The sequence below is a fragment of the Hoplias malabaricus genome, chromosome 5 (assembly GCF_029633855.1).
Source record: "Hoplias malabaricus isolate fHopMal1 chromosome 5, fHopMal1.hap1, whole genome shotgun sequence".
NCBI lineage: Eukaryota > Metazoa > Chordata > Actinopteri > Characiformes > Erythrinidae > Hoplias > Hoplias malabaricus.
Window position 1 is genome coordinate 17,123,233 of NC_089804.1, and position 26,808 is coordinate 17,150,040.

At 37.8% G+C, this 26,808-nt stretch overlaps 1 protein-coding gene across 1 annotated transcript; it reads right to left on the reverse strand.

The window, feature by feature from the left end:
• Window positions 1-268: 268 nt before the first annotated feature.
• On the reverse strand, window positions 269-25,053 carry ada (adenosine deaminase). The gene is made up of 11 exons (XM_066673122.1): window positions 24,791-25,053; window positions 16,639-16,700; window positions 15,487-15,609; window positions 12,943-13,086; window positions 11,420-11,535; window positions 9,227-9,351; window positions 7,422-7,493; window positions 4,472-4,573; window positions 3,350-3,417; window positions 2,818-2,947; window positions 269-2,312 (listed from the first exon to the last, which is right to left on the reverse strand). Exons 1-11 carry the CDS (start codon window positions 24,839-24,841, stop codon window positions 2,208-2,210), a joined length of 1,098 nt encoding a protein of 365 aa, XP_066529219.1. The 5' UTR covers window positions 24,842-25,053; the 3' UTR covers window positions 269-2,207.
• Window positions 25,054-26,808: the final 1,755 nt, after the last annotated feature.

The window sequence follows — 26,808 nt, forward strand, 5'->3', positions numbered from 1 at the left end:
TTCGTAGGAGGGATCTCCATGGAGACAGGGTTTGGGAGGCAACTTTGGAAGGCATTTGCATTTACTTTCTGTCTCTCGAATTTAGGGAAAGAGCACAAAGCAACCATGCAATTATGTTGAAAACCACCATGTCAAACCATAGAATGCTTGTGAGAGTGCTCTGTATTTATCTTCCGGCCCACTGCTAAAATAGTCATTAAAATGGCACCTGTTTTTTCATCCAACACAATAACAGAAAAAAAAAACACAACCACAGCATAAGCTGCAAAAACAATGTGTATTGATATTTTATACACTGTACACTGCCATAACAGCATGGCTCTTTATGATTTTTTTTGCTTTTTTAAAAGACCAGTCCGTCCCCATCAGCACCACTGTTTACAATTCACAAAATTCATTTGCAAAACAAAAGAGAAAGAAAAAGGAATAATCTAGTTTAAAATAATAAAGTAATTGTGACACTCACAGTTCATTTATCAACTTTTTTTTTATTTAAAAATGTAAACATATCTGCTCATGTTGAAACCTACTGACCTTCATTATGAACAGGACCATACACCATCTGTTATCATGCAGTGTCTCTGTTGTCCTAAATTGACCCCTGATAAAGTACTAGAGCAACGTTCATATTCAGATCTCCAGAAGCTTGGATGAACACCTCCAATTAGAGGATGACAAACACAAGTTGTGCATGAACTGCAGAGGGGCTACAGTCGTAGGTAGATAGACGTTTCTAATGATTTGGCCAGTGTGTCTAATTCACTTTCTAATTTCTAAAATATAAGACAACAAGCATACTTCTCTGAACTGGCTTAAGATGCTGTTTATGTTTTATTAACTGTCCACTCTGCCTCCTGCTGTTGAAATAAGGGAGTACAACAACACAATTAGGAGGATAGTTGGGGTATAGTGACTGTAGTTAATTTCCCAGCAGAGTGTTTACATAGGACATGTTATTAACAGGAGGGTATGAGAAGTATATAGGCACTAAGTATTGTATGTGTCATAGTTGGATCTGCCACAGATTATCTCCATTGATGGTGCAATTTAATCCAAGGCTAGACTTAGCTCTTGCTAAGAGCTGGGTGTGTTTTACATGGCAGAGACGACGACATACAAAACACCATGTCTATAAAAGCCAGTACAATTCACAGTAAAACTTTAATAAAAGGCATAAGGCTACATGACATTTGCATAAGCCCTTCATAAACACTTATTTCAATAGGCATCGTTTGTCATTTGCATTTGACAACTCTGCTGTTGACATGCCTGTGTTTGCCTGTTTGGGGACTGATTTTTTAATCCAATACAGACATTGTTGGATAGTTGAAATATTACATGGTAAAAATAATTACAAATGACAGCCCTTGAGATTTAAACATCACATTCTTTTCCTATAAAAAAAACTGTAGACTTAAAACAACAAAATATTTGGGGGAAAATAATGGTCTTCTGATGTAGTTTTCAACTTCTGCTTCTTATAACTTGCCTCTTAAGACAGAAAACACATACTGAAATAAGTGTTTAAAAATGTTTACATAGGTATATGTAGCCTTTAGGAGCACTGCCGTACCATAAAGTGTGAGCCAAGCTTCAATGAAGGACTAGCTGTTACAGGCAATTGGTCCTGCGTCGTCTTCACAGTAAACTTGTGTAAATACTGTATAGTAAGTGGTCTACCAAAATACTCAAGGTCTTATGCCCAGCATGTTACACTGAAAGTAGTACTTCAATCAAGTGCTATTATGGAGAACAAGAATAAAAACCAGCAGCCATCAATTATCATGACTTAGTGTGCGTATTACTGATTGACAGTGGCTGGCTTTAGTGTAATACAAACATTTTGTTGTGTACTGTATTAATTTCCCTGGAAATGCAGCTGTGTCTGCACTGCAGTCACAAGGCAGAAATGTTGCCTTCAGGTTCACTGGAAAAATATGTTTCTCTGTTATAAACAAAACTGCTGAAGGAGCCTCTGTGAGGTGTTCATATGTATTTCTAAGTTAGGTTAGGTCTATGAATGTCTGGGTCATCAGTGCTGACCCATGATTTGGAAAATCCCTCACACACATATTTCACTCTGTGATTGATCAAGTTTTAAGAAAAGGGATGTACTTATGTGTACTGCGCTGTGGTAAACTTTAAAAGCTGAAGCCTTTCTCCATTATCTGAGTATTGCCTGATACTGGAAAGGCTAGGGGTTCTGCCTAGAAACTGGTGTTGTTGACCAGGCCGTAAGCTTCGTACAGCTGGTTCAGAAGGTCCTTCTTCTCTTTCTCAGGCAGGAAGCAGGACTTTGCCGCATTCAGGTTCTGTGAAACAGTTGCATGATGAGATTACACACCATGTGTAATTGGAAATTACCTGCAGCTTTTTTTTTTTTTTTTTTTTTTTTTGGGGTAGCCATGTTCAAATAACTTTTTTCTAAGAGAAAACATATCACTTCTACTACAGAGAACACACTTTATTATAATTAGCTTTTTTTCCTGCTGATTTATCAATGTATTTTTAATTGCTAATATTATATCGCAAAAAAAGAGAACGTGTAATAGTTTTCATCAACATGTCATTTGACCAGACGTATTAAAAAGCGTTTGCACACAAATCCATGTCCCTTTACCAAATTAATATATAATTTAGCCCATTGATGCTCTATTGGATGCAGCAGGCTTTGGTATTTTAATATTATGGTAAGGTAGTGAACAGCGGCCGACTCTGAAAAAGTGTCACAGTGACTGAAATAATGTAGATCTGCTAGTGATGGAGACAGTTTACGGAATGCAACTAAGAAATCTGTGCAGAGAAAGAGTCTCTCACCAATTTAATAAAATCTTCCTCAGTGAAGCCCATGTATTTCTTTGCAGCTTGGTAATCGCTGTCCAAAGTGGAGTTGAAGATCAAGGGGTCATCTGTGTTCAGGGAGTAGTTGGCCTTGTCCTCTTTGAACCTACATGAGGTAAGCAGTAGACAATCAGGAAATAATGGTCCATTGGGCGGGGTTACAATAAGCTTTACACATTTCTAGTTAAAAAAAATAATACACTCAGCTGGAAGACATTGTCATAGCTAATAAAACATACATTTGAATTTCTAGGCCACAAATTTTCATACGCTAACGGTATAAACCAGATAAACTGGGTATGCTTTTTCTGGGTGTGTACTAGGGCTGAAAGATGAATCATTTTTGTATCTCAAAAACATTTTGTGACAGACTGAAACGGCCTGTACAAGAGTTAGACCAATCAGAATCAAGCAAACAGGACTGTGTCTAATTTAAAATGATCCAAATTTAAATTGCACTTGCACAATTGGTCAGAAATATGAATGGCATTAGTTGTAAGATGTTTACCTGATGAGTGGGTGCTTAGTGAAGTCTGGATCACAAGCTCCAGTTAGTTTACTCGAGACTGGACACATCTGAAACAGAACACACATAAAATGTATGTTACACTGCTGTGAAAGGAATCATATTTTAATGTTAAAAAAAGTAAATTCATAAGTAAAGGCATCATATGACAAAAGAGAATTTTCCAGTGACTGACTACAGGTCACCACAAGAGGGCAGTGTGACATTAGCCATTACATCTGTCCTTTTCTGAGAGTTTTTTTAAAGCTATCACAGGTATCACAGGTTTACCACAGGATTATTCAGATTTACTAGCTTTTTTTTATTATTTGTGACAGCTAATTTGTAACCAGTCATTTACTCTGTGAAGCATGTAGCACAATAGACTAACCATGTCGATTATTACTCACCAGGGCAATACAACTTCATCATATGTGCATTTTATTCAAGACCAAAAAACACTCTTATGAAAGTGGTTTGTAGTGATGATGCACCGTGGGTGGTTGTTATTATTATTAAACAAACCTTTTAAGTTGCTGTGGTACTGTACTGGCCACTGATGACAGTAGCTTTAAATGATTCATAAAATAACACAAGCACACACGAAGGCAGATGTCTGATACTCATGTTAACATGGCCGGGCCAAGTTGGTTTCATTTGCCAGGTCTCCAGACTGGTCTGTGTCATCTGGTCTCAAAGACTTTAGACCTACCTTCACTGAAGAGCTCATTTTCTTGTCAGATCTGTAAAGAAGCTGCATGCCTGCAAATATTTAAACTGCACTAATATGGAACCTCAGCTTGAGTCTATCCGCTGATTGATATGAATAAGGTTCTACTTATTTTGGAAGATATTTGTGTACTGAACATAATTTATTAAACATTACAAATGTACTGCTATTAATCTGAGTAAATCCATGAGCATCTCTCCACCCTGTGAGAGGCTCTACTCTCTCTGTTACAGATCACTAAAGCATAGCAATGATTTGAAGCTGTAATTTTAAGGTAAAAATAGTACCTAGTGTTCCTTTAAATGTAAGTCTTGTACAGTGCTGAAATTGCTGAAGATGATTTATTTTAAATTATTACTTAATGCGCTACAAGTAATCGTGTTCAGAGACCTTACCTCAAAATGCATATTGTCTTCTAGCAGCTGTTTGTACAGTGCCTGGTCTTCGATTGTGTGGTAGCCGTGTCCAATGCGCTCTGCTTTCAGGACCTCCACAGCCTGCAGGGTCGAAAATCAAGACAAAGGTGAGTTTAGAGGGGAAATTTGGTAAATCTGGAAAGTCAGACTAAGTGTGGTGCAGTGGACTGTGTTCTAAGAAGTTGCATTCTGCATTTCCATACATTAGTTAAACTTTTATTTCACTTTAAAATATTTACAAAACCTTAACTAATGCCTTTTTTTTTTGAAAGGCATCTGGCATTTACTGTTGACAATTTGTGTCTGAGACCTGTCATGGTAAGCCTGACACTAAACACTAAGACATAGGCCTGCAGTCTAAATTAAATTAGGCTAACACAATAAACACACACACACACACACACACACACAGATATGTACAGACGTTTGGGAGGTTTTCTCTGCATGGTCTAAGAAAATATACATTTTGTTTTTCTACTTAGATCATACTCCTGCTCATATTAAGCACAATCATAACACTAAAATATGGCACACTTGTTTTCTAATAATCTTTGCTTAAAAAATAATGTTATTTGTCCATCTTCTGACCACATAACATTTACAGTATTTTTATGGTTATATTCAAATCAAATTACAATATTATCTGTGTTAAACTACCTCTCCTAATGTAGCCTTATCGCCTTTACACACCAGAGATTTAATAGTAACTGGCACGTCACCTGTGATTTTATGAAGAGTGCACACTTTCACTGGTAATAAAAACTCACTGACCAATCATCTTTGTCTCCTGATGTTTTTTGCTATAGTGCAGAAACACTCCAGACAAAAAAGACCCCAGTACTTGACTGAAAATTGTTTTCCTTTGTGTTCACTTTGAAATGGCCTCTTGGACTCTTGCCTATTAGTTTAGCATGGTGTTGCTATATCCAAGACTAGACTGACATGGAAACTGTATTTTTATGTGTGGAGGGCAGTGTTGTCATACAAACACTCAAGAGAACACGGTTCCACTGCTCCACAGCAGAGTACTGGGCATCCATATGTCACCCACTCCTTAGGTGAATATGCCTATAGGTAACCTTAGGTTCATGTGCAGCAGTGCCTACAAACTACTCTAACCAAAAATTCCAGTGTGCTATATTAATGACAAAATTCACTCTACACTGCAACATATTTGCTTCAGAAAGAAGTTATGCCATCCTGCCTGGTCTTGCCTTTCTTCATTTGAATAATACTCCCTTGTGCCCGTAAAACATTCAGTTTGGTATGGCGTGTGGGTGGATGGTTACTGTGTATTTACTATTAACATGTCTTCATTGGTGTTTGGGCTTGATATGTGACAGGATTTGGTTGCTCACAAGTGCTGTCTTTGCTTCTTCCACTGATATGAAGTTAAGTATCTTCATATCAGTGATCAAAAACCTTTCACAACACATTTGGTCACAAAATGGATTTTAAGTGATTAGCTGATTAGATAGTTTCTCAATTGATGACTGTTCTTTTGAAACTGGATACTGACTGTGTTTAACACAAAGCCTGACTGTGTCTATGCATAATTGTTCTTACATCAGCTGACAGTGATTAATTCCTGATTACCCTAAAGCAGAGTACACCAAAACAAAAGCTCTATTAACACCTGCAGATTGCTCACAAAATATGGAACACGTTTTATCAGTGCGTATCACAGATGCGGAATCAGATTTAGATCTGAGGATTTTGAGGCCAAGTCAACAACTTGAATTATTTTTCATGTTCCTCAAGTCACTCATGCTAACTATTTTTGCAATGTGGCAGGCCCATCCACATGATGAAAAAAAAAAAATTATTCACAGGCTTCCTACTTTGCTCCATGTTTCAATTTTGATGTTCATATGCTCAATGTAGGTGCTTTAGGCTTTGGACGTAGGTCAGAAAGAGCACTCTGACTGGTCTGCGCTATGCATCTTGTACACAGCCCTTTTACATTAAGGTGGAAATGTCACAAAAGAGGTAATGAGACAGGATGCATGTTCAAATATATACAGGGTGTCACAAAAGTAAAGAGACAGAATAGAAAGGTAATAGAAAGATCATGATCCAATTTTAGAAACAAGCCATGGGGGAAGAGGGAATCATGGCTTAACAGGTTTTGCTCTTCCCTTACACCTTTTATGTAAAATTGGAGTTAAACTTTTTTGTTTCCTTTCTTTTGGGAGACACTGCACTTCAAACAAAACACTGTGCAACCTTCAGAGACAACTTTGTTATTTATTTTCTAGTGAAAACAGCCATTTAGCACAAGCTATTCATCTGCTTTAGACATTGCTATTGCTTCTCATGCAACAAGTGATGCCAAATATTTTGTAGGTGTAAGCTCTAGGGAAAAAAAAATCCATTATTCTAATAACAATGATGGCTTCTTTGTCTGGTTTATGAACGGTGTTAATATCCTTTTTTCCAGTTTCGGCTTCTAGACACTTGATCTGATGCAAGAAATTCTAAACTCTGTTCTACCTTCCTTTCCTTTTATCTTTCCCTTCTTGTGCATGTGGCTGTGTGTGTTGTGGTGTACTGTTAGGCTTAGAGTGACAGACATATACTTACATTGTAAGGACTCAGGCAAATTGTAAACAGTAAATGCACACTCCTGAAAATTCTAAATTCTAATTCTGTTTTGACAGACAATATAATAAAGTAATACTTTAAGGAAAATAAAATAAGATAAATAAGATAAAGAAGGGCCTTGTCTGAGAAAATGCAGTGCCTGGTTTTCACTTAAGAGCTTATGACTGCTACCCCAAATTTGGGGTAATATTCTGTAATTTTTTTTAAAGTGTATGTTAAACTTCCACATCCAGAAAATTATGTCATCATCTATACAGTGGGTGTAGTTGAGGTCACAGTGTTCCCCCACCACCCAATTACTGATCCAGAAGGGAAAAACACTTACCTCTCTCACCACAGATGGACGACCCACCTCTCCAGCATGGACGGTTCTGTGGACCCCACTTCGCAATGCTTCCTGTCAACAAGATGATCCATCACACACACACACACACAAAGTAATCAAACAGAGCTACAGATTTTGGCTCTGCTCAATACTACAACTTCTATATTGGATTTGAACTATTGGTGGAAGTAAACACTGTTTTAATACAGGAATCCATTTGGAAGATTCTCTTTGTTTAAGTTCTTGTGTGCATGTTGTAGTTCTACAATTACAGTCTGTAGCCCATCTATCTCTCTATATACTTTCTTATCCCCATTTCACCCTGCTTTTCAATGGTCAAGACCCCCACACAGCACGTATGATTCAGGTGGCGGATCATTCTCAGTGCTACAGTGACACTGATGGGGGTGATGTATTAGTGTGTGTTGTAAAGAATGAATCAGGCACAGCAGTGCTGTTGGAGTTTTGGAGTCACTGAGTCCAATCACTGTACACTCTGTGAGACACACCTACCTTGATGGATTTGATAGATACAGCGATTCAAAATGTAAAATCAATGAATTGGTTCAAACTGACCTTTTGAATATTGAAAGATATTTCCTTCTCCTGTACAGGTGTATCCCTGGAAATGTGAGGGGTTTTTTTTGGACAGAACTGAAATTTTGCATTCATCAAAAAAAGCATATGTTTGTTGTGTTACGTTTTTTTTAAGTAAAGGGTGGTGTAGTGTTCTTGTGCTTTTCCAGAGATCATGAAACATAAAAAGGAAGCACATACTTATTTGTAGTAGTCTTCAGCCTGGCTTTCCTCATACTAACAGAATAAACAGATGTCAGATGCTGAATGGATATCTGAATGGATATCTGAATAAATTTTCTTAAAGATCTGACGACAGTTAGCAGATGTGCTCCAATGAGACCTTCTTCATTTCTTTTTCAGTTTTGGAATGTCTCTCCAGATTTATTTTTCCCCCAGATACACTGATAAGTGTTTCAACATGCTTAGAATACAGCATTAAACCTGACAATCCCTTAACCCTGAACATAACATGGAAACAGAGACTGAATGTTGGTCCTTTAGTTTTGACACCTGGGCTTATATGGTTAAGGTAGCTTACAAACAATCAGCATAGTCTGTATAATCAAACTTTTGCTTTAAAACACATCAAGATGTTAAGTCCTTTTAGGTAGACTTGCTTATGTCGCTCATGACAAATATTGGCAAACGTATTTATGAAAAGAGAAACAAGTACAGACAAAACTGAGACTTCAAAATGTCTGTGAGAGCTGTTTTACATTAAACAAAGTGGTTACGCCCAATCTCATTAAATCATCACTTAACAGCCCCATGCAGTTTGTGGCAAGTGTATGAAAATGTATTCATGCCATTTACCCAGTGCTAATTGCTACTGGGAGTATCACTTCAGTGGCAGTGGTTCTAAAAACTGTGATCGCATGTGTATCCAAAATATGTAAGAATGAGTGTACAGTCTGAGAAGAGACCTTGGCCAGATCAATGAGTCACAGATAAGGAATGTAATAACCATGTGTTTTCCTTAGCTGATAAAAGTCAGCAAAATCATCTATGGTCATTCTTTAATAGGTCTGATGAAGATGAATTGCCTCTGCTGGGTTATCTCCAGTTAATAACACAACTAGAGAGGTCAGATGTAAAGAACCTTTATGGTTATACATTCATAAAGCAAACTCCAGGGAGGATTCCCAGGACTAGGTTTAGGGTTTTATCTTACAAGAGTTAACAGGTATGTGTTTATTGTAAATAGTGTTAAAAAGTGTGGATCATACCTCATAGGCCTTCAAGTGTCCTGGATATGACTCACAGTCCATAGATTCATCTCCTGCTAAATCTATGGCCACCACACCATCGTTCCGATATTTTTTACATAACTCCACCACCTCCATGGACCAGTCTATGCAGATTAAACCAAACACACAAGATTTGTTAGTTTAAGTGCTCAACAGCAGTGTTCTGAATTTCCTTTTGATAACAAATAACACGAAAGAGCTTAAACATAAATCAGGATTGAGATATTTGGGGAGTGGCATGGTGGTGCAGCAGGTAGTGTCACGGACACACAGCTTCAGGGACCTGGAGGTTGTGGGTTTGAGCTCCAGGTGACAGTTTGTGAGGGGTTTGGTGTGTTCTCCCCATGTCTGTGTGGGTTTCCTCCGGGTGCTCTGGTTTCCTCCCACGGTCCAAAAACACATGCTGGTAGGTGGATTGGCGACTCAAAAGTATCTGTTTCTCACACACTTTTGAGTAGCCAGTGCACCAACCAAAGTGAAGTTTTGGACCATGAGTGTAAACCGGAGCACCTGGCGGAATCCCACGCAGACAAGGAAAGAACACACCAGAAGAACTCCTCAGACAAAATCACCCAGAGCTGGGCTCGAACCCACAACACCAGGACCCTGGAGTTGGGTGACACCGACACTACCTGCTGCATCACCATGCCACAATGATGCACCATCATTCTGCTAATGTTACTCTTCTCCAGAATCCAGAAGATAAAAAAGCTTGACTGTCTGTCTAACTTACTATTATAACCTTCATGAAACTTTTTCACAAATACATTTTGCTCGTATCTTCTTTACTTAAGAAAGGAAGTGAAATGTAAAAAAAAAGGCCAACTGACACTTTCACTTGTAACAACATAACACAATGACAGTGATATTGCTTAACAATCATGACTTCCGTTGAGTCTGGAGACAGATCTCAGATACTTTACCAAAGGAAATAGATTGCATGTTAACACAGATGTGCATGTGCTCCTTATGTGAAAACTACTGCATAAATGTAAACCGCCACTCAACAAACTAAAAAATTAACAGCTGTGTCCTGTTAGAAGTCTGTGACTTAAAAATAAAAATAAAAATATGAATTGAAAAAATATATGTATTCTTATACCACTTTGACTTTGCCTGCCATGCTGCTTAGCAACCATAACCCATGGTCGGTTAATTAACTACATTGTTTGGCACAAGCATTGTTTATTGTATCTATTACTTAAATAATTTCTTTTTTGATTATTGGCCACAATTAACTAACATTATAAAAAGGACACACATACATTAAAGAGTCAAAGTCAACCTTCTTTTTACTTTTAGTTCTAATCAAAATGTTAATGTAACTATTAAAAACAATATATTCATTCAGTGCCAGGAAAAAAGCAGAAAACTTATGAGTCACAATAAAGTCTCTACAACTAGACACAATATCAATTTGTTCAAATTGTATAGACTTTGCCTTATTATAGACTTCTATTAATTTGAGTAACTTGCTTTTAGTTCTTAAAAGAAATGTGCAGAGATATTTTAAGTCTTAGAAGTTAACCTTTAAGAGCATTTTGTCTGATGGGGAAAGTCATGATGGTCTTAGAGTAAGATTTGCTTTACCAGTAACTTTGTGTCCTTGAAAAGTGGAATAAGATATTACGTGAATTTGCATTCTTTAAAAATAGTTTTAATTATTAGAAAAAAAGGAGGTAATTCCTATTTGTAATTTATATATTAGGTTTTCCACTTCCTAGGCAAGCTCTTTATGTAAAAATCCAATGAGTGTTGTAGAGTACTAGACACACAGGTGTACTTTTCTTACAGCTCTGTGTGTCATAGTCTAAGCGTCTTATCAGTGTGTGGGTTTGAGAGTGAGTGTACATTGAACAAGCCATATTTAATCCCCTCTACACTTCTCAGTAAAACGTACCACACCTCAGATAACAGTAGAAATAAATAAAGAGAACCTATGACACAGAATGTGCGCTGGATCAGCAGGCCAACACAGCTAGTTAATTAAGAGTGAGCAGAGAAATTCCTCACAGCAAGAAGCCACGGGTAAACTGTGCTTAACTCCAAGCCTGACAGCAAGGAATCACACAGATCAGGACTTGTACACACACCCAAACACATGCACATGGGGGTCAGGAGAGGGGAAGAGAGTGTAAGCAAGAGAGAGTGTAAGGGATAGAGTTACATTACTTGGCATGTGGCGCATGCAGCACAGAATGGACCTGGCTTTGATCTTGAAATCCTTCTCGCCTTCCTTTAGCCCCTGGTTCACAAAATTCACCACATCGTCTGGTGTCACATCACCTCTGGCACAAACAGAGACAAAACACAGCTAAAGGACACAGTCAAAAACAGCTTTACTGCCATTACTCCGACAAAACAGAAAATTCAAATCACACAGTGCACAAAAGAAAAATGACTACTAGCATTTTATAATAATTCCAATTCTATTCTCCATATTACAGGTCAGTGGGGCATCACAATGATTTTGAAGCTGAAATATTTTTATATAGTTAAAAATGAAATAGCATAAAAAAAAGCCTATAAGCTAGAGATTTAATACGAATATGAAATGAATAGCCTCTAAAAAGTGAATGATTTTCCAAAGACGACATACAGATATTAAAATTTTTTTTGCTCAAAGTGCAAACATGGGCTATCCAAAGAGGAAGGCACAAAACCTGACAAAATTATACAAAAAGTGTAGCTTCATCATCATCAGTCTTGGGAGAAGCATGTGTTTGCCTCCACCCTCCTGAGGCTGGTGTCACTGTGTGCAGTTGGGGGTAATATCTAGCAAGATAATTTGGCAAAAACGGGGTAAAACAACAAAAAAAAAGGATTCATATTTGTCAGTTATTTTAAATGCATTAAATGCAAATTTACAGTCTGTTTGTAAATGGACTTTATATGGGTAAATTTAGGAGCATGATCAGACATTCTGCACGGCCATATAGGAATTATATTTTTAATCATCATTCAACTGAGAGATTGGCAGAGGAATCAGGCTCCTAGTTGATTATTATTATTACCCCTATATAATACCTCATACACATATAGCCTATGGAAAAAAAATCAATAAGCAGCAAACTAACAAAAGCAACAGCAAAAACTAAGGGAGAACCTCCACTGTAACAAAATTCAACCAGCTGGATAAACGAGAATGAGAGAGACTGAGAGGCTATAGCTGTGAATAGTTTAAACTGTTGACAGTATATACTCATTTATTGGAAAATGCAGCCTCTGTTGCTCTCATTGGATGTGTGTGATGAAAATTAGAACGTAGAATAAATTCTTTACATAAGTAAAATTCCATAATCGAATTCCTTATTTCGTCCTCATATACTACATGGACAAAATATTGGGACAAACTTCCTAATCACTGAATTCATGTTCTTCTGACTCAATAACTACACAGTTCCAAACCTGGTATTAACATCAGAACCAGGATCTTTATGGTATGGGTTTACATATTCAAGTATAATGCCATGCGTCAGATGGAGTGGTGTAAACAAATTCTCTTATGTATTAATGGGGGGAAAAAAAATCTTGTAGAAAGCCATCCCAGAACAGAGGAGCAAATCCATAATCCATATGGATTTAGAATGGGATGTCACAAAATCTCCTGTATGTGTAATTTAAGTGTTTAAATACTTTTGTCCATAAGTGTATATCCAAATACTGAAAAGTTAAGAAAGGCTTGGATTCCTCACTCTTTTTGCTCCCACGGAATCGGCTCCACGTTGCTGTTGGCCATAAAGTGTGGGCTGTATCTCACTTCCACATATGCCACTCCCTCTTTGGCTTTGGTCTCCACAAACTCATAAGCTATTCTCTTAATTGCTTCTCTGTCTCCTCTGCGGTCAGCACATGTACCCGGAACAAAAGCAAACAAAACAATATTAGGGTAAAGTTTGTGTGTATAAGCTTTCAAAAAACAACTAAAAGTTAATTAAGTCATTAGTATGACATGGCTATAAATGTAAAAACACAAATCACTCATTTTTTTTACGTTCTGTGAATATGCCAATAGGTGTTTTGAAGAATCAAGGCATTAACATGATCTAATAAAACATTTGTGGTCATTAACCAATCAGGGATTCATTAATGTAGGTTTAAATATGTTGATTCATACTTAACACATGTAGCAATGTGAATGATATAAAGATAGTTTCATGTTCTGAAATGTGCTCCATTATGTGGGTCACTATGGCTGGATGAAGGACACTGGCTCCTCTTCTGGCCCTTGTTCTGATTTGTTGGCTAGGGTACAGCTTTACAGTGAATGGGACTAATCTGATTGGGAGGATACGCTGGTCAGAGCTATAACTGGCACTGAGTAATGGACAGGATACTCAGTTAGCTCCCTGCTAACCTGCAATGAGCGGGCCCAGAGATTGTGTGATCACCACCACCTCACAACTTCTAAGAAAACCAATGTTACTTGAGCCTGAATTGCTGAGAGCAACTGTCAACTGCTAGCAATACTTCAGAGACATCCAGTGATGTCACACCTCAGACTATTTTAAAACCAGAATGTAAAGAACGTGCTTAACTATCCCATTTCCATTATTTAAGGTTTTAAAATTCCAAACCTAAAAGATAGTGTTTTGGAATTGTAGTTATTTGGAATTTTTGTTTCAGAATTGTGGATTTTTCTTTTTTATCATTTTTATTCTATTAATTATTATTTTGTATTTATTGTATGGTAATATTTTGAAAATTTGAATGTCTATTTAGAAACTCCATAAAAAAAAACATAAAATGTACAATACAGTGATAACACACTTTGGATTCCAAAATTCAAAAAGAACAAGATTCCAAAAAAAATCTGATCCTCGACATCAACAAAAAATATATTTTTTGTTAAATTCTGTATCCATTTAGGAGAACTTCAACTTTATAATGCTTCATTCCTTATTCTACCCTCCACCAGCCAAGATCTCCATTATGAAATGCCAGAGCATCATTTTTCAGAGCAGACAGCAGGTCTTAGACCCCATTACATTCCTTGACCAACCCCTGATATTATTTCCCCTTTTGACTCAGTGTGTCATGCCTAAAAAGCACCAGTTGAAAGCTCATGCCTAAAGAGGAGACAATGCCAGCGGTCAGTTTGCACCACATGACCTACAGAGACTCAGGGCCAAAACAAGAGAAAAGTCCAGTGCAGGCCAAAAGTGGCCAGAGTTTCCCCTACACTGCACTGGCTTTTCAAGGTTCCACTGACAAAACACTTTATTCAGAATTGCCCCATGTCAGCTGTCCCTGGGCATTTTCCCACTAAATAAAAGCCCATTTATAGGCCCTTGTTGCTGAAGCATTGTGGCCTTGGCTAGAAAATGCTTCATTATTTGAAGCGCCCGCATAGAGAGGAGTGTGCAGCATTATGGGAAAGCAATGAACTGACCCTACCGAAACTGTGTGTCCTTTATGGCTGTTGCTATGGAGACACATGATCAAGGCGTGGCGTCCCTGCGAACATGAGCTGCATTTCAAGGCAGTCTCTGAACTGCGAGGAGATGCTAGAGTATATACTGGCCTCCAAGGGATGCCTTTCCTTCTTCAAAAAGGTGGAGGGGATGATCACAAGTCTTTAAATCCATAGATGTATTCTGAGAGCATTAAGGCAGATTTAATTCTAGCTTCCTAGCTGTTCAAAATGAATAACTCCCTGCTCAGGATAGACAGTCCTCCTCAAGAGCATATTTAAGAGAGAAAGAAAAGGGTGTTCCTTGTTTTCCCAAGACCATTTCCTATAAAATTTATGTTGAGTCTTGTGTGCCAGTTTTACACATAACCCAGGGAAAAATTGTGTCTATCTTGTGTCTGAAACTGGCACAGAATGCTTAGCACTTAAGGCCCTCAGTGTTTTTGGAGAACGACTTCTGCTATATTAGTAACCATCAACAGGGTGGTGCTGACTTATGTAAATATGCTCATCACAAAGGCAAAATTATGTTGTAAAAGCCCCTACTGTCTCCTCAGATTTTCCACCTGCATTAGTCTTTGTTGAGCAAATAAAACTATTACAACTATATTTTACAGAAGATATATATATTTTACTGCTTATGCTTAGCTTTGCTCTTCCTTTCATAACCCATATTCTTATGGAAATAAAAAAAAGCTTCATTACGACATGGTCTCCATTCAGTACAAGCCACTGCAAATTCTCCAGTCCAAAGCAGCTTAGAGTACAGCCACTGAACAATCTTCAAAAAAGGTTTTGTGTCTACTCACTGTGAAATAGTACTTACGCAATAACATGCATGTATTCACTAAACTTGCCCAGGAATTCTGTGAGCGTTGAGGGTTTGGACAATATGCAGAGGTGGGTCATCTCGGCCTCTGTGGCTACAGGAAGAGCGATACCCCGCCTCCTGAAATACAGCAGTGGAAAAATTAAAGCAGTTGTACCCATTCACTCAAGGAGTTTTAGTAATAATCAACTTAATTCAGTGGAAATCCTCTAGACCTTTCTTAATTTCAGATACACATTTTCTAAATTTTATTATATAGAAATAACCCTGGGGGTCAATTTTTTTGTGTACAACTGGTTCAAATAGATCACAATATCACAAAGTTGCTTAAATCTTCATAGTAAGCTTGAAACGCTTTTTAGGAGACTTGCTTTGATTTATTTAAGGAAACTACAGAGAGATTTTTCATTAATACAAAGTTGAGTATCCAACATACAACATATGTAACATACATAGACTGATCTGTGTGTGTCACTGCATAGTCACCTCTTACACACTACAACAAAAGACGAGTAAAAAAAATTACTGAAGCTTGTAGATCTGTGTATAAATAACACAAATTTGGTTGCAAGAGCAGAGAAAAGCACTGTAGGCTAACATGCTACAATTTTTCTATTAGATTACTCTCTTTTCCTCCTTATTATGCAACACTGTGGTACACTTTACCTCCCCTGACACAAACAGGCGGTGGGTGTTTGTGCTTCTGAGTGTTGTGAGACTCTCTGGAGCACTGGGGAGAGGAGCTGTGTTTGAGAAAAATGCATACATCTTTCCTATCTAGTTACATTAGTGCTGTGCTCTGAAACCAGAAAACCAGTACTCAACATGGCACCCATGGCAAAAAACAAAATAACTAAATAAATCATAGGATTGCAAACCATGGACATGCAGCATTTAAGCACTTCAAGAAAATATTGTTTTGCTGGAACATGTGAGCAGCTTTGGAAAGCACCTCTTATCTTTAGTCACATTTCTAAAACAACTCCACAGCATATTTAAAAAGAAACTCCCTGGTCTAGACTGTGGCCAATGTTTTTGCTTTTGGGAAGAGATATCTTTACCATCTGACTTCAACTTGTTCTTGTAATTCATGGTATGATGTGAAAATGAAAACGTTGGGAAAAATATAACAGGACTCTTTCCACTTACTTGGCCACATCCATGATGGTTTCGATCCGGATTGCGCCATCAAGATGCACATGTAGCTCGACCTGCAAGACCATGACCATAAAGCATACATGTTTTTTACCAACAGGGAATTTTTAACACATGCATTGCTACAGAAAACCTCCAATTCAGTTTACAGTCTTTAAATCAAATCAAGTTACACTCACAGCTAAATGGAAACCATCTTCCGGTACATTACGGAGTTGTTTTAGTTGATATCTTAGGGCAAGAAAAAAACCTTTTTTTAACAGCTTTCTTGTGCATATGGAATGATGAATGTGTAACTGGGTGCAGCCTGGGTGCTGAAAAGGCCTTGGATACCAGGGTTTGGGAGAAGCCTGAGATGTAATGCTGCGATGATTCAGACTGCCTTCTCACTTATTTTTTACCATTAGTATATGCTACATCTTGACAGTTCTGAGACTCAAACAAAAATGACTAAAGCACTGGGGGAAGGGGGTTTCATGTGTAAACTTTAGACAAATATTTTGTTAGTGAGTTGCTTGGTCTGCAATAATAATGCAAGTTAAGAACATTTAAAGTTTTGTGGTGCATTAGAGACTAATGACTTCCTACTAACTACTTGTGACATGGCTACAACTTCCCCCTAATAATCATGTTAGCTTACATAACAAATGTCTTATGGAATTTCCCCTGTGGCATAGTCTATGGTCTACTTCCAGTCTGTTCTCATGTGCAAAAACCCTTTAGGCAATATATATGTTCCTGGAAGAGGTTTTTCAGTACAAGCTGTTTTCAGTTCATCAAATTCTAATGTCATAAAAATAAACATATTTTCAAAATTTCACTCACTACCATCACTAAATGGTATACTATAACCTGCCCACTTGTTTATGTACCTTTTAGGCAATCAATCAAGTCCTAATACATTCTGTGAAACAAATATTGTAGTACAATTTCACTGGAAACAAAAGGGTTCTTAAAGGATGCAACAGAATCTCTGTGGCAGCTCTGAGCTAGCTAGCTCTCCCTTTGTTAGGGACTGATGGAACCAGTGCTAGGAACCAATGACTTTATTAAATAATTCACTGCAAAGCTACAAGATGGAATGGAATATGTTAATATGTTTGATAGCTTTATAAACAAGATGAAAATCTTCGTGAGTTTTTTTAAAATTAGCCAACAATATTTTAATGTGAATCACTGTTAGCTTAGCCCTATTATATTAGAGAACTGCAGGATTGTGAGGATTTGACTGCATTCAGCCACTAAACCCTTTGTGAGATCAGGCTCTAATATTTCATAAATAATCCTGCATCACAAGCCACTCTGGGCTCCATTACTCTAGAAAACACATTTCCACTGCTACACATCTGAATGCTGTAGATGACTTCATATCCCTCTAGAAGATTGAGCAAAGAGACCTTAGGTTCACAGAAGCTTGTGCTAATATAGAGGTGTTTTCAGATTTATGGTTCAAATCAGAAGGCCCAGCTCTAACAGTCAGGGTTCATGGTTCACTGACATTCAGGTGATAAGGAGGTATTGGGAGTTATCAGTCAATTCATGTACTCGATATCTACAAAACCCTGAAGAGCTGTATACATTCCTAGGTGACACTAGAGATGGTGCAGCATTACAACCTTTCAAATGATCCAGATAAGACATTTTTCCACTGTCCCTGAGGGTTTCAATCCAAACCTCTCAACTTGTTCTGTATTGGACACATTTTTGTATGAAGCAAAATACAGAGGAAATTTACAAATATAGTATAAACCCAAAAAATAGTAATGTAAAAAATAATTACAGCTGGTACATAAAACCACTATAGAGTTGATGTAAGGGGAAATAAAACGTGGACACAGTCTCTTTAAAGGCCATGAAGAGGTTTAAGATGAGCAAGGCTGTGGAGAAGAGGCTGACAAGAAGTATTAGCCACACCACAGGGCATCTACACAAGCTGCGTCAAGGCTGATTATACACAATCTGCACCCTGCCTCACAGTATACAGTCAACAGCATGTTTACAGCCCACACAGGCTCTTCAACAGATGCATCTAATAATGATGAGCCAGCTTTATGTACACAGCAAAGGAAAGACATCCTGACTTAGCTCTTATCTCATGACCTCAGAAAAAAAAAAAAAACCCTGAAGGAAAGAATTCACATATTTTTATCAGGTTCTGTGGTCTGCAGAAGCTATATTAATGACCACAAGGCCTTGAACCTACAGAAGGCATGAGGTAGCTAGTGATAATGTTTCTGAGAGGATAAAAGCAACAAGATCAAATTAAAATGTTTATCAGGTTTATCATATTAGTAAAATTATGCCATGTAGGACTTGGTAAAAGGAATAATGATGCAATAAGTTTACCATATATATTTTTAAAAAATTATATATGGTATATGGTATTATAAAACTATATTAGCGCAAAAGTTTAAAGGAAGAAACTATAACGAAAAAAAGTATTCGTTACACGAAATTTTAGAATTACACGAAAATGTTAAACATTGATAAATGCCCAAATATAGCTGATTTGTAAACAAAAAATGGCAAAAAAAAATACTTGCGGTCGTCTGTTTGCTGTTGTCAGGACAACGAGATTGACCGGCCAGTACAGGGCCATTCTTCAGTGAAAAATCATTATATTCCCCACTTGTAGCATTTCCAGTACCGTCTACACTATATGGTTATATAGTCCTTTGCCTGATGTTTGCCTGTAAAATCAGGGGAATCAATAAGAAGGTTGGCTTCATTTTGTTGCAGAAAGAGCTACCAACCTTCTGAGAATAAATATACATATTGGAAAACTCTTAATATTTGAGTGCATTCAGCCACTAAAATAACAGCACGCTCATGTCCTTATGCAGAATAATTAGCTCTGGATCACAGGCACTACTCTAACTCATTCCAGAGATTATGGATGGAGATCTGTCACTCCAAAAAAACAGAGTTCCACTGCTCCTTAGGATCAGTGTCGATTAGTCCATAAAACTCTGTTACTGAGTGCTTTTCTAGGGAGATTAGCCATTTGTGCGCAGTTCAAGATCTATTTTAGCAATGGGTACACCATAAAAGAAATGAAAGTTCCTCCTTGTGAGCCTTGGTTGCTTCCAAGGTTTCTTCCACCAGCTTCAAGGAAGTTTGCCTCCTGCTCACCTGAGGCTATTCATTTACAATTTCTTTAAAGCTGCTTTGTGATACCATCAGGTTGTAAAATGTGCTATACAAATAAATTTGACTTGACTCAGGATAACTGTATGTCCTGACATTCCAAACAAATCAACCATGATTAATATTATCATTGATTTTTTGTGTTGCCTCATGCAAATACTGACACGACCGGATCCATAGTCTTCACAAAAGCAGTATGTGACTAAAACTCACTGTCCTGTGAGATGGCGTCATACTTAAAAGAATGTCTGCGATTCTTGTGAAACACTATGCTCTTTGTTGTGTTTTAAGTTCAGAAGCTCTGCACCTTTTAAGGTGGCTATATTTCAGATAAAACAAACTACTTGTTTATGTGTGGCTGAACTTTACCTTGTCTGTGAATCTTTATTCACCGTTTGAAATGCCACAGAGACTCATTTGTAACTTGAGTTCTTTAGATTTGTAGAACTTTCAGTCTGTTACATTCATGCAGTTAGCTGTCTCCCAAGTTTGGAGATATTTCCACCTTAAATAATCAGAAACAGCAAAATTAAGTACGCATTACCCACCTATGGTGCAGGAATAGAGTGTTATGCTCATCTTGGTTCATACTTTTCAAAGTTTCTCTTTGTCATGAGCAGAGAGAGAGAGAGAGATTTGTTTTTGTTACCCATTTACAGGGGCTTCGTAAACACATTAGACACATCCTCAGAAGTTTATGAAAAGTGCTTTATTGATTAAATCCATGAAAAAAATCACCTTTAATTCTTTTCAGTGTGTATTGTCAGCATAAAACAGGAAAAGAACATGAAGTAAAAGAATCCAAAGGAAGTAATGTTTCTACACAAACTATTACAAAACAACACCAGGATAAATAACATAGCATGAGATCTTTCTTTCAGAACAATCCTTTGATTTGTGTTGGAATGTTGGACATTTAGTCAAACACATAAAACACACTGTATATCATCTCTATCCAATGAAATTCATGCATCTCCACTTTTGTTGATTTTTAGTTTACAAATTTGATCACAGCAGCTGTTCTGCACAATGTGTAAAAAGAGGTGAATGGACAAATAGAAATGCTCCAAAATTACTGGAAATAATATCTTTTAACATTGATTTTCATTCAAACTTAAGGAGATTTTTTCCTTCTCCTGTAAACATGTTTTAGAGATATGAAGGTATCTATGTGGTCTTTTCCCAAGATTGGGGTATATTTCAAACCTTTCCAAGGCCATTTCTTTACACACAAGGATTACACCAGTCTAAACGCATCAGTACCTCTCAGTCCTATGTGGTCTGTAAACACAACCAATAAACACAGCTGTCTTGGATTTGAATCAGTTTATGTATGTCTGTCTTTGTGTGTGGTGTTTAAAGAAAATGTTTTCTGTTCAAATGCTGTTAAAAGATATCTACTGTTTTTGGGGACTTTGTGTATCCCTAAACTGTTATGTTTAATTTCTAGAAAGGTCTTGTTAAACAACCCCGTTTCCAAAGCTTAACCCAAGGTTAGTATCACTTCAAAACCCAAAACCTACCCAAAAGATCTGCTGTCAGACAAACTGATGCTGACTTGTTAAAGGCTCGGTTTCATTATATTTGTCATCATATTTGTAAAAATGTTTTATGTAAGAACTCCCTTGGGCTCCCAATTCACAACACATTTAGAATTCAATGTTTTTTTGTCATTTCAGACTCACAGAACCATATTTTTCATATATGAGGCAATACCTATTCCGCACCCAGCAACTCATCTCTGTCTATTCCTGTTGATGTATTATAGAGTATTCTGGTTGGGAAGGCTCACTGAATCACGTACAATCCCTGGCATTGAATCAGGGAAAAACCCTTGACATATATCACATAACACATAACTCCCTGTTGAGTTCAAAGAGCGGTTGGAATATATGTGAAACAAATTAGGAAACTTATAAATGGTCTTTCAGGACAAATAAATTTCATTTATTCATTGTCTGTAACCACTTGTCCAATTCAGAGTCACGGTGGGTCTGGAGCCTACCTGAGCGCAAGGCAGGAACACACCATGGAGGGGGCGCCAGCCCTTATAAATAAAATTAAGTACAATAAAATAATTGGAAACATTTTACGAAAATTACCCTTTAGAGAAGGACCTTCAAATTTGACATACTCTTGGCCATTTAATTTATGGACAACACTGTGTGGTGTTATGGAATGCATTGTCAGGGGGCTTATCAGATGTGTCCTTTGCAATTCATTAACATTCATCTCATGTCTTCCAAGGATGTAGCAGGCAGCTGCCTTGGAGCAAGAGGACTGAGTGAAGAAAATCAATACGGGTTCATGTTTAGGTTGCACCACTATGTCAACGTCTCTCCAGAGGAGATTATAAACACTCCTGTGGACTATAACTCTGTGAAGAAAATCCAACCTTTTTTCAAGTCATATTTCTCTTGCGTCCCAGTACAAATATTGATTTAAGCATGGTAGCATGTGTTTTGAATTTGGGAGTTGGAAACAATGCTCATTCAATGATTAATAGATTTTTAAATCTTATCCAAATCCATTTCCACCCAAGAACTCTCTAGCTGTGGAAATGTGAAAGACCACTATCAGGATTGAAATGGTCCCTTTAGTAGAAAGATAAAGAAACATATTCTATATTGTTATAGTAATGAAGTAATATAATCCATATAAAATGTAGGCTAATGCATGTATATAAAATGTAATGCGATAAGGGGTCAGAAAATGACATAGCTAGTTATAATTTTGGTATTTTTGTTATGCCTGTTCAATTATGTCTTGAGCTTGTTCAGTTTGTTTTAGATATACTTTTATTTAAAAAAACAAAAACAAACACAAAATCCTCTAATTTTTTGATATTTCAATAAGCCTTTTACTTGTTTCACTCTCCAGTTTGTGCCATCCACATATGGAACCAGAACTGCAAACACAGCCCTTTCACAACCCTTAGTGATATCACAGACATGTGATGTCTCACATGTTCTGTGTGGGTAGCATGGCCCTCCTCCTCCCCATTAGTCAACGTAACAGGCATCCATTAGCTAACATAACAGCATTGGATGGTTAGCGTTCTCCTCCAAGCGTTTTGAGCTGCAATAATAAACTGATAGCAGTTATAGAGTTTAATGTCAGAGGAAGCGTTAACCTCCACTCTGCCAGCTTGGTATAGCATCATGTGCTGGTGAATTGACAATGACTAAAATGTACCTTTTTTATTTTTGGGTGACATAATCATACAATAGTGAAAGCTAATAATTGCAACTGGGAATTGTGTAATAATTATTAGATGCTTATTTATTATCATCATTGCAGTCATTGTATGTGTTTCCTTTGAGTTTTTTTTTACTGTTCTTAACGCTTTCCAAAGTGAACTCTGGAAGCTAAAATTCTTGTTCACACACCACAGTATTGGGAAAAGCCACAGCTATTTAAAGTATTTATCGAAAATGATGTCTTTCATAAAGGCCTATAATCCAGAAATACAAAGTCAATGCTGCATATTTTTTCTGGTCCAAGACTGTGGTATTGCATGCATTGCCCTTGAAATCTTGGGACATCAATCTAATATGTTTGCTGCATTATCCAATGACCACATGGGATGTCTCTAAATGACAAGCAGAACCACTGGCAGCAGCATTTCCTGCTTATAAGCATTACTGTTATGCAAGTGCCAGAGTGAATGTGTTGCTCAATGATCTAGTATTTCCTAGTTTGTGGAGAATGAAGAATAGAATGGAAATAATATCACCATCGGCTTCAGGAAGCTGGAAGCTTGCAGCTAATGAGATCACCTCAATTGCACAATCAATGCTTGGTAGGCATTAGCTCTTATGGTGCCTGACGCCAGAATAACAACAAGAGTAGGATAAAACAGAAAAGGGAGCTCAAAGCGTACCAACGCCCTCATGTTTCAGTTAAGAAGATAACCGTTTATCAGCCAAGCCATGGTGCACTGCCCTCTGTATGCTGAGTCAGTTTAGCTCAATGACTCCAAAGGGCACAACTGCACTATCTGAGGGGAGATTGTGTGTCTTAGTGCCCTTTTTCTGCCCTTGCTCCAAGTATGGTTTTCAGCATCCTGACGCATTGCATCACCATTCCTGCACATTTGGCCAAACACACATTTTCACATGCAAAATCTGGATTATCCCTGGTCAAGAGACATTTTTTTAGACACATTTGAAATTTTATGTATCCACCTTACCCCCTCCCCCTACATTATTCATTGGTTCATCATCTGTGGTGGGTCCGGAGTCCACCTGAAATCATTGGGTGCAAGGCAGGAACACACCCTGGACAGGGCATCACACACTCCCCAACTCACTCACATACACCTGTAGACAATTTTGCCATTCCGCCTACCAACATGTTTGTTTTGATTGCCTAAGGAAACCAGAGCACTCTGTGGAAACCCACACAGACACAGGAAGAATACAGCAAGTTCTGTATGTAACACATGGAGAGATGAAAGGCCAAAATCAATCTCAGGAACCTAAGATCCTGGGCAATATGTTAAACACAAATCTGTTCTCTAAAGAGGATGTGCTCATTTGTCACACCATTTGACCAATTGCTGAAGCATTACTGATCTATTCAGTATCAGTAAACATAGTAGGTGTGCATGACTTCAGTTCATGACCAGTGTGTGTTTCTACTGGGCAGGAACAGAGAGAAATGTTGTGACCTAGGGTTTTATTCCTCCTTTTTGAGTGAATCGTGTGTATTGGTTGTTGTGAAGGACCCTTGACCCGTGTGTAAAATGTCATTAACCGTTACAAGCACATTTGTAAATATAACATCAGTGGGACTCAGATGGCACCCAATAACAGCTGCAGAGATGCAACCACGTTCATGAGGGTCACGTGCTCAAAACAGCAATATGAAACCATGGGGTCTGGCTTAATCTCAAGACTAAACGATGTTAAAACGCCTCTGTTAAAAGCAAAGAAATGTATGAATGAGAAACCGAGTGCCGACCAACTCAGTCCAGCGAAAACCCAACAGAACTCACCTTGGGTTTATCAAATGTGGGGCTTCCCTCGTTCCCGCTTTGTTCAGCCATCGCTGTTGCAGTCCACCAAAGTAAACACTGAACACAGTCCTCGGCAGGAAGAAAGTTTCCAACTTGTCCTAACTAAGTCCCAAAGTTCACAGTTAACATTACAGGACGCCTTTAGCAATGAATCTCTGCGAATTGAGCTCGAGCACCAACCGCCCCGCCTCTTCGCGACGTTAAACACAAGACACTCCTACTACCCCCAAAACGAAGTAGCTCACAATTTCACCCATTACCACATTAAAACAAGGCTCCGTCTCCGCTGTGCCCTCTTCGACAGTTAATCGACAGGAAGCTTTAACTTTAATCCGCTTAAACTCTGAGAGTGGAGCCCTGAACGAAAGAGAAGCCTCGGCGGCAGCGGGTGTTTCTGGTCCTGAACGCGGGTCTGCGTGTGACCGGCCTTTTCTTTATCGTTCATTTTATGCCCCACACAGAGCCCTCTCATTCCGTAAAGTGAGAGGAGGCGAATCTCCTTTCCGTTTACGACAAACACACAGCACCAGAACGCCGAATTAAACCTGGCAGCTACTTTTACAGTCTGTGTCATAGATGTATGAGGTGGAAGGCGATATTTTTTTCCGATATCAAGATGCAGTACAAACCAGGATATTTTTTAAAGGAATGAATATAGGAGTACACACACCCAACAATGTCAGTATAATACAGGCCAGTTGGATCAATTTAACAAAACCCATGAAGAAACACTGCTCTTAATGAAATCATAAAACAAAGTTTTGTTTTTTTTAATGGTGAATAGCAACTGATAACATGACAAAAAAATATAGCAGCAGCAAAAACCGTGGTTCTATATATGGCAGAAACACAGCTTCATGAAAATCAATATTTTTGAAAAAAAAAAAAAATATATATATATATAAATCAAATTTACTAGCTTGAATTAGTTGTTAGTATGTTCCTACTAGTGATGTTGGAAGTTGAAAGTTTATGTGGTACATTCAAGATGTGTAAAATGAATGGATTAATTAAAATGAAATTGTGAAATAAGCAGTCTGTGCCATGGCTGAATATTTACCCCTTTCAAACTACTGTGTTCCAAAGACAAATTCTAATTTGTTCTCAAATTGGAGTTATGTAATAAAAAAAAGAAGGTGGACATAAGGAGCTATTTTTCAAAGAAATATTTAAATCACTTAAAGTCAAGTTCGCTAATGAAATGAGCCCACCATAATAACAGCTGGCTAAAATCATCTGTAGCTATGAATAACATGGTTTGGAAATTAACTGCACAATAAACTGCCAATTGTTAGTTCTCTTACATTGTCATTTTATCACAGAGCAAAGAAAAAACAAATAAACTAAAAAAAAAAAATGGTGGGTGGGGGTGGGGGTGGGGGTTAATAGGTCCCACTAGATAGGTCCCCACCAATTTCAGGAGCAAATCTACGCCATTGCCCTCCAACCTCACGTCTTCTCTGTGACAGACTCTCACCTTTGCCTCATCTCCACCCTCTTCCCTTTTCTCCATTCTAACAGGGGCTCAGTTACACATACGCTCAAAACTGCCCTGAATTCCAGCCCAAATTTCATCTCCCTGTTCCAGCCAACACGAGTGTGGTCCATACTAGCAAATAGGCAAATTCAGACAGTCAGGGTTTGTTACATCATAAGCCTACAATAGATTGGGCATCCCAAATTGCAGCTAATGCATTAGTAAATTAGTCTTGGTGAACCCTGGTGACCAAGCAGGAGAATCTCAACATCACAGGGTGTCTGGTCCAGAGTGATGTTTTTCAAACCATTTTTCATAGGCACAGAAGGAACGTGTACTGATGCCATTACCAAAATATCTTTTTAAAATCACATACTTTATATTTGACAGTTAATTAGTACTGGTTAGAAAATGAATTAAATTTGCATAGTGACTAGATCTTCAGATCTTCATCCTTACTTCTAAATCAGTTTCTCATTAGAAGTCAATTTCAATAAGTTTTGGGGCTACTAATGGAATA

What these genes read in the sequence shown, in the direction of transcription:
- ada (XM_066673122.1), bottom strand. Translation starts at nt 24,841, where the DNA reads ATGGCTGAACAAAGCGGGAACGAGGGAAGCCCCACATTTGATAAACCC. An exon ending in ACCATCATGGATGTGGCCAA is followed by an intron (nt 15,610 to 16,638) that starts GTAAGTGGAAAG and finishes GCTGTATTTCAG; the next exon opens with GAGGCGGGGTATCGCTCTTC. An exon ending in AGGAAGATTTTATTAAATTG is followed by an intron (nt 2,313 to 2,817) that starts GTGAGAGACTCT and finishes ACTGTTTCACAG; the next exon opens with AACCTGAATGCGGCAAAGTC.